Source organism: Balearica regulorum, chromosome 1 (genome assembly GCF_011004875.1).
Source record: "Balearica regulorum gibbericeps isolate bBalReg1 chromosome 1, bBalReg1.pri, whole genome shotgun sequence".
Classification (NCBI taxonomy): domain Eukaryota; kingdom Metazoa; phylum Chordata; class Aves; order Gruiformes; family Gruidae; genus Balearica; species Balearica regulorum.
This window is the reverse complement of record NC_046184.1, coordinates 152,131,466-152,144,533: the sequence shown is the minus strand read 5'-3', so window position 1 is coordinate 152,144,533 and position 13,068 is coordinate 152,131,466. Positions and strand designations below refer to the sequence as shown.

Here is a 13,068-nt window from a genome sequence, read left to right as displayed (position 1 = left end):
TTGGAAATGAAACTTTGCATTTAAAGCTTTCCTGACTCCCTCCTGCAGTAATGTTTTGGGGTTAACAGTACTAGCTACACAGGGCAGGAACTGAGGCCCACTGAAACATTGCACAGAACATTTATTCTTCTGACAAGGAGAACTGAACACATGGCAGTAAGGCCGGTATTCTTTGGACCATCTGCCCTGCTACCTTGAAGGTACCTGGAAATTATGGATTTTGCCAGTGGGGAATAAATTAGTATTTCCTAACACCTGCTGATGTACTAGGAGCATGGTACTGCTAATGTCCCTGTGATTCAGTATGCAAGGAAAGGATAGGACAGCTTGGAATCATACTGCTGAGTAGCTGTCTCTACTTGTCTAGAAAAGAACTCATTTACTTCTTCTGAAAAGTTTTAAGAAACTCAATCTGCAGGGTGGGGGGAAATAATAAGTAAGCCTTCCTTGCCAAGGAAGGAAGATAGCTTGGAACAGAGTCTGAACAGGAGTATGGTGTTAAAAGGTGAGGCTTTCCACATTAGTTGGTTCAACGGGAAGAATAAAAAAGGATGAATTGATGGCCTCTCCAGCCTTCCCTCCCTTCCCCAGCAGGAAGGTGAGGGAAAGGATGTGGCCAGGAGAGGGCTCTGTAAGGACAAGAAAGCTAGTCCTGGGCACCCGGTGCAGCAGGGCTGGAAGTGCTGGCTGCTTCCCTTGTTTCTGCCCAGGGGTAGGGTATTTAGACTTGCATTAAGGGGTGGGATATTAAGGTACAGCTTTGGAACTGCCCACTGTCTCACCCTATCAAGGAAAAAGTCTGTTTGTGGGGATCTTTACAGGTGTTTTTCTCCCAAAATGTTTAGGGACACAGGTATTTGAAGATATATAGCACCTGTAGTGCAACCTCAGTCCACCAGCACAAAGTAGAAGTACAGCATTGACTTTCAGCATCCCTTACAAAGTGAGAAATGCTACTTCCAGATTTGAGTCAAATTACTTACTACCTACTGTGCTAGAGCTAGAAAACACTGAATAAGCATATAAAATATTAAGAGTGGTTACAGAGGAATTTTTGCTGCTGCTTTCTGTAGCCTGGACTTGTGTGTGGTCCCTGCTGCCTTTACCTGAAGAGCTGTTACACACTGCATAGAGTAACTGCTAGTGAAGATAAAGATCACCTTCCTCATTGCTGCCTTGCCCTGCCCTTTGCCATATTTATTGAGTTCCTGAAGTGACAGCAGCGAGGCAAAAGGAAGATGTTTGTGGCAGTCAGGAAAGACATCAGATATCTTACTCTCTTCACACCAAGAAACAGGTTGTGACAAATTAAATTAATTTATTTTGTAAAAATTATAGCAGTGTCACAGTTAATACAGTAGGAAGGATATGTAATTTTATACACCTGTTTTCTTTTAACATTACAAAATGCCCTGAAAAGACAAGGACAGTGACTGTTTTTTTTTTTTAAAAGGAGTATCCTGACACTGATCACATTCTACTCTGAAAACATTTTAATCCTTAAAAAAACCCAAACAAACAACAAACCAACAACAGAACCACCACCTCCAGTTATGAAGTCTGACATACAGTACAAAGTGTTAACAACACTTACTTGAAAGGCAGGAAAAATTGGTCGTGTCAGTTAACTCATGGAAAGCTTAAAGTGTGCTTTTTAGTCAGTGCAAGTAGAGGAATGTGTCAGTTGCTGTAGTATCTGACCACCTGGTTAAATCTGGTGAGTTATCCCTGAGAAAGCAACTTCTCTCTGCAAGTCTCTCGGAGTTTGTTGATTGTTGCCATGGACAAGCTTCCAGGGTCTGTGAATATTTTCTGGGGGCAAAAGGAGAAAATTCTTAGTTAAAATGCTGACTTTGGACAGTGTGCTGGAATTCTCATGTCATTCTCCCCTAAGTGTGACATCCCTGCTTTGATATCCATACAGTGAAAATGCTTACTGCTCTCTGGCCTCCTTGTAACAGGGCGGCATCTTCATCTACGCTGCTGGAAAGATGTGGTAAACCTGCAGCACGTAACAAGTGCTGTAAGTGACACAAAAGCAACAATACAAAAGCTAGTTTGAATACAAGTGTCCAGTTAAAATTATTTTAGAAGGCATTTGTGTTGGTGGATGGCAGGCATATTTAGAACATATTAAGCCATCCTGGGTAATGCTGCAAAGCAGCAGTGTATTGCTAATGTGGTGCTGGCATAGGTTGTTCGGGCTCTGGAACACATACTGTTGTATGTATGTATGTTTCTACTGCAAAAAATCAGCCTTAATCCCTTGCTATACTGCCTTTGCCCTTTTTTTCCACCAGGCTTCCCAGGGTAGTAACATATATGGATGTAAGGACTGGATCATTTCAAAAGCTGTCACACACCTGTACTACTCTTTTTTGCTCTGACTTGTTGCTTAAGAACAATACATTGGTTTCCACTACTTCACCTAAAGCTGCTGACAGAACAAGACTATGAAGCAAGCTGCAAGTTTATATACTTTAATCTACAGTCCAGATGTGTGGGCTCCTCAGTTCTCTGTAGTGGCAACTGACAACTCTGGAGCTGAGATTATAAATGAGCCAGTTCTGAACAGCATTCTGGTAAGGAAGTCTGCATTGCATTAAACTAAACACTAAGTTTTTGTTCAGGGGGAGGGAGGTGTAGAATACCCAACTGTCATCACCTCTACTGGCACCAGTGTCTGTACTGCTGGGGGAAAAAAAAAAGGCAAACCCAAACATACACATTTCAAAGTTACCTAAGAACCTAACCTAAATTGTTTAATTGCCTTGAAAGCCCCCTCACTACAGTAACCAACACAGTTAAACTGTTTTATTCAAGGTAACTGCAAGAAAAAGCTAGTTGATTCTCCAGAAACAGCTGCTGTGGAGTGTAATGTAATGAAAGGGGGGGGGGGGGGGGGGGAAGTCCTTCAAGGACAAGTGTTTGTAGTAGCCTCTGAACTGGTATTCCCAGGGCAGTTAGCACGTAACAAAACTGTTACTCTAAAGCCTTTATGGGATGGAAACCCCTCAAACATCTCCCTTCTACATTAAGCTGTACCTGTGATTTATTTTTCTTTTGCTCTTTTATTTAAAAGGCTCACAAACACTAAGTTAAGCTTATTTTTATTCTATATGAGCAAAAGTGAAATGTAACATGAATGACATCTTACTATGACAGAGCTCTGACATGAGCATGAAACTCTTTCAGGGGTAAAGGTCTCTTACTGGGTTGCAGTTCTGCGCACACTTTGCAAACAATGATAGCAGAGTTATAAATCACTTGGCTGACAGATGTGCTCCTGGTTTTTTTGTTGTTAGTTGAAAAAAACCAAATCTTTTACATTTCTGTCTTCTGAGTTAAGCTCTGAATCTAATGTTCTATACAGCTCTGGCATCCAATCTACCAATAATTTACAAGAATAATTCTCAGTTTGCAGATTATCATAAGACTTGAGCACTTGACTTCATGGGGTTTTTTTTGTCTGGAAGTAAGAACTTGGTGCTACCTTTTTCTAAACAGAATGCTTTACATTCTGGCACTATGAAGATTTATCAGTGCAAGTTTAAAATTAACTGTGTGTCTCTTCTATAATATTCTATTACAATTAATCTGAAAAGCACAGGAACACAATCCATAGTTCATTTGAAAGAATGCACTAAAGTTATTTTCTCATCAGACTTCCTGCCTTTACTCTTTTTGCCCTTTCTACCAGGGTTTTTTTTTCCCCTGTACAACAGATAGTGTGAATGGTTTACTATATATGGGTTTAAGTAAGACTTCTTTAAAAAAACCCCAAATTTCTTTAAAAGGTTCCATTTCTTATATAAAACCATTCTTCATCCTTTTGGCAATTCCTACAGATACATTTCTGCTACCTGGATCCATCTTTTTTTGACTGAGCAAAAGTCTGTTTTTTAATGCGTAACAACTCAAAGCTGCAGAGAACTTACCTGCATGAAGCTGTGACACTCCGTTACAAACGTTCCTTTGGTGATCTGCTTAAATTTATCACAAATGTCAGGGAAATTTGTGGCTTCCAAAATAAAAGCTTGGTGTTGCTTAATTAATGTTAAGGCCACACGAAAGATGATCTTTGACCCTTCATAGAACAAACAGTCCCATATTCGGAGCACAGTCTGCAGGAAAGGAGAGAATTTGGATTACAGCTTCTTGATTTCCAGCAGGTAGTTGTTACTAAAGCATTACAAATAAAACAATGATTATGAGTATATTAAGAGAATGTTGTTATCAACTACCTCAACTGGAAGAATGTCAATGAACAAGCATATAAACCAGCGTGACACCACTAGGGTCCACATGACTCCGTGTCTTTCCATCAGCTCTGCCACAGCTGGAACTTTCATTTTCACAAGTTCTCCCAGGACTTCCTGATCAGTTTTCAGGCCCAACATTGCAGGACTGTAATAATCTTGGAGAGAAGAAACAAAAATTCAGGAAACTGTTGACATGATTTTTCCACAAAATTGAAGAGAATGTCCTGTGCAGCTGAGTATATAAAGGCATGTTGAGCCTATGACTCCAAGTTGAAGTAAATTAAACCATGCAACAATGATGTCTGTAGTGTGGTCATACAGCACTTCTTTCTCAGCTAAGGCTGGGCCCTCTACACAAACACTTCATTCATGCCTACCAAAAGCATCTTCTTTCTCTCTGATGTTTTTTGGCAATTCATTCTCCCTTCCCAAGGAAGGATAATCCTGGTAGTTTTTAACCACTAGCTTAAACTACCAGAGTCTTACTAACATTTAAACAGTTCAACATAACCACTACCTCCTTCCTGGGGGGGGGGGGGGGGGGGGGGGGGGGGGGGCTGCACACCTCCCAGTCCACACAATGCCTAGACAGGTAACAAAAACCCCCACCCTTAGCCTTTAGACTGGGTCCAGTCACAAACTGGAAATGTGAATTTCTGAGAGTGTCAGCTGTGCAGGGGGTTCTGGAGGCCAGATACGGCTTGTGCTTGGGTATGACCTAGCCATTAAGAGTTTTTCCTCTCTTATCTGAGCCAAGGAAATCCTACTTTTCATAGAATAATTCCAAAAGGAAGTGAATGACAGGTCCCTCAGGCAACATCTCTTCCTACTTAATTTACCTGTGAGACAGGGGTTGAAATTAGACCTACATCTCTCTCCTACGCTGCTGATCACTGCATTAAACCGTTACATCCAAAATTAAGAAAAATGGAGCACACTACAACTGTTACTCTGCAGCCTGGTTGACAGGGTAAGCATTTTCATTACCAAGGTACAGGCTGAATAACAAGCACCTCAGGTCTATAAACAAGTAGTTCTGGGTATACTTAAGGGAAGAAAAAGATTATTTATTTCACAAGAGTTCAAATTGCCCAGCAAGGGACAAGAATTACACAATGTTTAAGAAATCCATATTTTGGGTTTAGATGTTGACAGAAATGTTTAAGTTGGACTTGATGGCCCCAGCTCTGAGAAGCAAGCCTTGATGGTTCACTGGTGCTATGCTGACAAGATCTATGTTATTAACTGAAAGAAATAACTGGTAACACAAGCCCCTTTCTATGTGTTTCTTTCCTTCACTGATTCTAGAAAGCTGCAATTCAGGTTTCTCTAACTTAGCTGGTTTCTGCCAAAGTTCCCAGACACACACGGCAGAGACCGATGGTTCACATGAAGGCAAAGGAATCAGAGCAAAGTCCATTTGTCTGAAATAATTTTAATAAAACCTCCTAGTGCCACAAATAAGTTTAAGATGTCCAAATTATGCAGTATGTTTATAACCACTTTAATTTCTCTAATGAAATCACAGAAGCAGCTTAATATTCCACTCTTTTCTGCATCAGTGGTTTTCTTGAACAGACTTCCCACCCTAGGAGGGTATTATTTGCTCTACATTTGTCCTGTCCAAACTGCAGAACGCATACCGGAGTTTTTATGGACCTAACAAACATTGCATTCGAGCTTCAGGAATCTTGCTTTTTGCCTGTGATCCTTATTTTCGTTGTTCCCATTGAAGAATAATAGGTAAAACTCCTCTACAGACCCAAGAGTCACTACCACTATATACATTCCTTTAACCATTTGTCTTTTATCAAGTGCTTATAGGGAAAGCTCCAAGAACTAAAGGACAAGTAATCCCATGAAAAAGTGTAGAAAAACAATCACACCATGACCTCAAAGCCAACACAAAACCCTCTCTCTATATATATATATTTTGTGTTAGTGTTGTGCTCATTTGTCAATGGGGATGCTGGTAAAGTAACGTTAACTGGCAGAGTAATCCTTTTTTAAAATGCTTTCATGTCAGTGAAAAACAAATTTCACATAACAGAACAAGCCTTCTCTTTCCTACCCTTCCTCCTCCTCTCATACATCCACAAACCTTTTTTTTTTCTTTTTTTGTGCTCCCAAGACATGTGAGTACTTGAAACTTCTCCAAGTTACCACCGGTGAGTGTCCTCAGGAGGAAGGACAGCAGCCCACACTCTGCACTGCTGCAATCATCCGATACGCTGAAATCAACAGCAGCTGCTATTTTTAATTTGTACAGCAAAGTAAATGTCAGGATCTCAGTGAGAATGCAACTGGACACCCAGAGCTGGCAAATAAAAAGTTAACAGCCAGGCAACTTGGATACGTCACTCCTTGAATTACTGAAGCAGCAATCAGCCGGGAAGCCTTGGCATAAATTAAAATTTTGTTCAAGTTTGTTAGATTATACTGCTGGACAGAAAGGAAAAAGGAACTATTCATTCATCTGAGGCAGCCTCCTGCTGTTCCTCATGGAGCAGGAGCGGCTCCCATATGCCCTGGAACGCAGCACTGCAACGTTCAGCCCAGCGCTGCCGCTGCAAAACAAGTGGGAGGAGCGATTAATGATTTTATGCAAATGCCAATAACCAAGCAGCAGGTTTTTTTCAGGATATTAGCTGCCAGTTCACAACAGAAAGAAGTTACATTAAAAGAATCTGCATCCAAGGCATTTTATATGTAATTATTATACATTAGAGTTACTATAGGTATTAATTATAATTACACATAATTAACATGTAATTATATAATTTTACTCTATATACATACACTTTTATACATAAATGTATATATATAAAATTAGCTCCTCAAACTCGGAAAGCCACATTTCCAATCCTCCAGAAACATTCCTGCAGGACCCTGTATCTGTGCAAAATTCAGCCACAGATCCTTCCCAAGGAACCTAACAGCGTTGCAGTAGCCCAGGGGATAGCACGGATCTAACATCGCTCTTCCGAGGGCAGTGGTAGCCCCGGACAGGTGCCAGGCCCCCAGACACAGCTGCCCCAGAGCGCAGCCAGCAGCACCCGCACCAAGCCCTCAGGGCTACGCAGGGTTCGCCGAAACTACACAGGCCGAGTCAGAAGAGGATCCAGCATCCTGCTCAAGCCGCTTTTCACGGTCTCTGTCTGGTCTCACTAGTGAAAATTATTTTGTATCTTGGTTCAGTGCCTGAGTGCTTGGTAACATTTAACCTATGTGGGTAACATTTAACCTACGTGGGTCTTCCATTCTGTTCTTGTTTGTGAGGGATGCCCAGACCCTAAGCCTTCTGGAAATGTTCCCTCAGCAAAAATCCTGCAGCTCTCCCTCACTGCAAACATTTCATTGTGTGCCCTGTTTTCCTGATCTTTTATAATTGGCTGCTCTGCCCAGAATTTCTCCCTAAAGTCAAGATATCCTTATCAACAAGTCTACACAAGTCTAACTCCCCCACATACCACAAAGCTGTTTTTTCACAAGATACTGTGGAGCAAATCATTTTTACTCATCTACCATCAAAATACATTAATGCTTTATGTTCCTTCCATATCTTGTCTTACAAATTATTTGAAGTTTCTAGATTTTCATGATCCACATTTAATTAGCATATTCATTATTTTTTCTTCTCAATAATCTGGCAAAATACTGAGCAGCTGATGACCCAGAACAGACTGAGTGAGTAACTGCTCCCAATCTGCCACTACTAATTAAAATAAAAAAAATAAATAAAATGTAGGCTAATTGGATTGTCTATCTATTGATCTAGGTTGGTGTATAGCAATGACCTCTGACAATATATCATCCCCCTGAAAAAACATAGTCAGACTGCTTCCTTTTATTCCTCAAATTGTCAAACGGAAGTGACAATGTTAACGTTTTAGGTGATCACACACTACATTACTTTTCATTGCATCTTCTTCTGGAAGGCAAGAAATGAAATACAGTATTATAAATTATTATTATATTCTATTATTAAATTATTAAATTCCAGAAAAATGTCTAGATGAAAATTAAGTTTCCCAATATGAAACTCCACATTTCCAAGCTCTTTAGTAAACTAGTCCTAGGCTTTCCTTACTTTCCTCTCAGTTTTGTCTGTTGCTTACCCACATGCACCTGCCTTGCCCAGTCTGTTGTTCCTGGTGCCTGCCCATGGATTTTGGATACCTCGCTAAGTTTAGGAGCGCCCGAGAGCGTAGCATGCAGGCAGGACCCCACATGGAGTGCCCCTTCCTCGTCACAGTCCTGACCCCGAACAGCAGTGCAGCCCCATGGCTCTGCCGGGATCGTCAGCTTCTCTTCCTCTGGGAGTTGAGCAGCAAAAAGGAAAAGCCAGCTTCACCAACTGCCAGGTATTTCATTGCTACTGTACAACGCAGGTGACTAGATGAAGGGACTTTTTTCCTTGTTTAAAGGGCTTTTTGTTACTAACACTGCACTGGCTGCAGCGTGCTGTCACTTTGCTTTAAACCAGTTCTAGCTCAGCGTCTGGCAGAGATGTTCCTTGAACTACACCTCACTGCCTCCCTATCACAATCATTAGCACCTCTCTGAGTCCTACCAGGATGTCCAGGACCAAGACGTAACTGCCTGCTTGTGCTCCAGAGCAGTAATGAGATTTGCAGAAAATAAGGATAAAGCTTGTAGGGACTGTATGACCTTGTTCTCCATTACAAATAGATTAAGATGTTCCAAAAATAAAAGTTTAAGAAGCAGTACTCTTATAGCCTTAAATTACCTCTACAAATCAAAGCTGCAGAAGTTAAAAAAGAATCCTTTAAGTCTGTTATGCATATGTCAGGTTAAATATAACTGCTCCTACCAGAACTGAGATTATATGAATTCTTACTGTTATAGAAATACCCAAGACAAGACCTCAGCTCTGCTGCTTATCTTCCAGCATTTCTAATTCTTATTTCAAGAGCCTATATTAACCCCAGCCTGGGACAAACTGAGCGATCTGTCTTGGTGATACCATTTATTTAACCAAACAAAAAACCTAAAAATTAAGTGATTTTGCTTATGACTGTGAGAAAAGTTATGTAAAATATTTTATTCACAAGAGTATGTTTATAAAGTCCATGAGAGCCATGGTGGGGTGGGGGGTAGGGGTATTAACATTCTCTCTCCTCCCCCAAACAAGCAAAAATGGTTAATTTTTATACCAATATGCAACATTCAAAACTGTCTTCTTGCTGCAGATGCACATTACTATTTGCTACTGGACTTCACTGGAATCCAGAAGAGACAAATATAGCAAGTCTCAACGCTGGCAGGCAAAAGCAGAGGTTGGCATGAACAGAAGTGGCCAACTTCATGAAAAGGACTCAGCTCTACATTTTAAGTCAAAAGAGAAACAGATTCCACCACGTGCCTTTGTGGGAAGAAAATCTTTTCCAGTAATCCTTCACTACAAAATCTTCGTTGTTTGCATGTTACTGAACACAGGGGTTATTTTAAATAACCTCGGCAGTGCAAAGTTTTCCCTTCCAAAAAAGATATGCTATCATAGCTGAGTTTATGAACTTCATGCAACATACGTGGAATGAGTTTCATCACTTCAGTTACAGAGAGGTCAAACCAGATTACGATAGCAGTCCCTTCTCACTTTTAGAGCATCTAAATGCCGCTTATGCTATTCCTACACAATTTACTGACTCACTCATTCTCCCTGTTGGCGACTCTCAGCCTGCTTTGTCCAAGAAGGCAGGGCAATGCTCTGCTATTTTATTTCTGCCATGGGATAGTCCAAAATGGTGCAATAGGTCTTCTAAGAATCTACATCATGAGCCTGGCATAAGAAGTTGAATAACCTAAGTTTGGGAGGAAATCAGAAAGTCACAACAGGAAAAAGAGGAAAACCAAGAGTACTGCCAATTCTTTTTTCAATATCAGGCCAAAGTGACCCCCTGCAGATGTCCTGGCCAAAGTGATATCCTAGAGATAAGTGGTTAAATACAAGCTGAACTCTTAACTATGTTATTTTTAAAACATAAGTTCCTAATCCTCCAGGAACTGAAAAAAATCCAAACAAACAAACAAACCCCAAACAGGTTCAAGCCATATTTTATTTTTCCTTCATCAGACAAAACTGAACCAGAACTTCTGTCCTGAGGTACAGAACTCACACCAGAATCAGCAGTAGCCACATCATTCACAATTGAACATTAACTTTAAAGAACCATAAGCAAGCCCAATTCATTTTGGATGGCAGAACAATATAATAAAAAAATAAAATAGAGAATGCAAGCATTTTATGGGTACTTACTGGTTGTGATACTGAGATCACACAAAATTTAGAATAATACTATTTTGAGAAATGATTTACCATTAACACCTTTTCAGCAAGCACAAAAAGGCAGTGTTTGATGATTTCTACATAATCCCACCTGCCTGTATTCATCTTTAGCTTCTGATCCCAAACTCGGAAAATGGATCCTGCGGAGCAGAAAGAGCCCTTTGGTTCCCTATTTGCATTTCACGCAGCACAGTGGGATTATGAGCGGATGTAGTAGCTACCATTTAGAAACTGAAGAAGGATGCTTGTTAATTATGAAGACAATGGAAAGAAAGGCAAAGATGATATCCTTCCAGACATTACAGAAGGCAGAGATGAAATGCAAAGAAACCAAGACTCCACGTGTAACCTCTCAGAGAAACAAATTGAAGTTAGCGGCACGTAAGAAAGCACAAATGCAACTCTCAGACTTTCTAGTTATGGAGAATGAAACTGGCTAGTTTTTTGGTTTGGGTTTGTTTTGGTTTTTTTTAATACTAATTCTCTGTTATGTGCTGCTCAGTAGAGACATTTGCATCATTAAGAACTAGTCTAGATTAAAAGTTACAGCTACCAAAGCACTCTCATACAGATTAGATATAACTCTGAGCAAAACGCTGTTGGCCAATTCTCCTTTCTTCCCTCTCACCCCTCTTCATATCCACTACCACTGGAATCACTTCTTTTGTGGATAAGTGGGTTTTTTCATAGTACCAGTGAGTTGACAGACGCAATCGGACACGGGTTATTCACCACTTGGCTGTTTCCAAATGGCCTGGCCTGACTCCAGTCTTTGCACCCTATGCATCGCACCCCTCTACAGAGTTGTGTGCTTTGGAGAAGGCTGCAGGTTACTGGGTTGATGATGGTCTCAAGGGCCAAGGTTTTTAATTCACAAAACACTTTGACAAACTTAAACACCAATTTCCTCAAATGGAGAGGAAATTCACAAACAAGCATTGAAGATTACTACAACTGCTTATCATGCCTGCAGAGGAAACAAACTTTGTTGTTGTTGTTGAAGTGAGTTTACAATTGTACAGTGAATTTTAATGGCTGACGACTTCAGCTGAATAAGGATTACTGGATCTGTTGCTTTTTTTAATTCCTCTATGAGATTAGGAAGAATAGCTATTTTATCAGTTCACCACACTGACAAGATTATTCTTAACACCTCAGCACAAAACAAAGCATTTATATTCTCTCACTCTAAAGGAGAACCCCAACATTACATTTTCTTCAGCTCTTTACAAGAATGCTACAGTCACGCCATGGGAACTACTGAGCACATTACTTCAAAGACTGGGACAGAAGCAGGAGGCTTACAATAGCGAGCTGGACAGACACATATGGCTCTAGCCGGATATTTGGAGAGGGAAACCAATCCAACCCTTAAATCTGAAGAGAAGGGGAATGAAAGCCACAAGCCTGTTACTTCAAGCTTGAAAAAGCTAACGAGAATTAATTTTAATCTTGAAGCAACAGGTTTTAAAACTGTAAGAGGAACAAATGAGACTTCTCCACTAGCCATAAATTGAAAGCTTAGTACAGCATTCAAGTCTTCTGAACATAAAACACATGAAACCACCAAGGCTATATTTCCCAAGCATCTCTGAAACTAAACAGAGTCACTTCTTGTACATTTACGTAGACAAAAGTTACTGCTGTGCACTGCACGTGCTTTTCTTCATATAATTTCCTTTAGTCCCAAAGCACATCTACTTCCACAAACACATTCTTTATGTAGCCACCTATGCTGCATATATGCATTATGCTATATTCTGAAAGAATATCAAAGCCTGCTGTCAGTGCTTCTTCATACTATGCCATATTAAAAAAAAAAAACCTTTGACAATACAGTTGAGCAATTTAAAATAAACAATTTTGCAGTATCTTAAGTTGCAAATACAACAAATCCAGAGTTAGCACGTCTTAGCTCAGGAAAAGTCAAAGTAATCCTTGGATATATTGACTACTGAAGGAGAGAGCATCTCCATATATGACATTCGCAAAACTGAGGTTAGAAAACTGCATCCAGCTCCGATATTCATGTTTAAGGCAAGAAGTTGAAAAAACTGGAAAAGATATAAAAGAAGAGGTTATAAACACTACTTTAAAAAAAAATTGAGCTCTGTAAGAACCTTCTCTATTTGTAGAATTTATGTAAGAAAAATGAAAGGCAAACTTCACCACTTCATAGAGGAAATGCCCTAGGCATTATGAGCTTTTCAATGTAGTATGAGAAAGTCTTAAAAGGAAGCAATAGCTACAAGTTAGGACAAGGCAAATTCCAATAAAAAGTATAGCAAACATTTTTAATAAGAGTGATTTATAGTTTGAATACACTACTAGGAGTGGTGGCAGGGTCTTTCTTTCAGACCAAGTTTGGGACCTTTCACAAAGATAAGCTCTAGCCAAACAACTCTGCTGCAGAGGGAATGGGAGGAAATACTACTGCTTCCTCAGCTGGCTTCTTGTACAGCAAACCCAGTTACATTTCCAGTTTTATAAGTCTTG

At 40.1% G+C, this 13,068-nt stretch overlaps 1 protein-coding gene across 6 annotated transcripts in view; it reads right to left on the bottom strand.

Annotated features, from left to right (window-relative positions):
* Positions 1-1,301: 1,301 nt before the first annotated feature.
* Positions 1,302-13,068, bottom strand: part of GRTP1 (growth hormone regulated TBC protein 1) — a 40,525-nt gene continuing 28,758 nt past the window's right edge. For 4 of the 6 annotated variants that reach the window (XM_075739679.1, XM_075739659.1, XM_075739695.1 and 1 more), the window contains 4 exons: positions 4,245-4,417; positions 3,939-4,124; positions 1,938-2,021; positions 1,302-1,812 (listed from right to left, as the gene is read on the bottom strand). In XM_075739679.1, the coding sequence (XP_075595794.1) occupies positions 1,723-1,812; positions 1,938-2,021; positions 3,939-4,124; positions 4,245-4,417 (533 nt within the window). In that variant the 3' untranslated portion in view covers positions 1,302-1,722. The remainder of the gene's footprint in view (positions 1,813-1,937; positions 2,022-3,938; positions 4,125-4,244; positions 4,418-13,068) is intronic. The other 2 variants (XM_075739669.1, XM_075739703.1) reach the window with 1 other exon arrangement.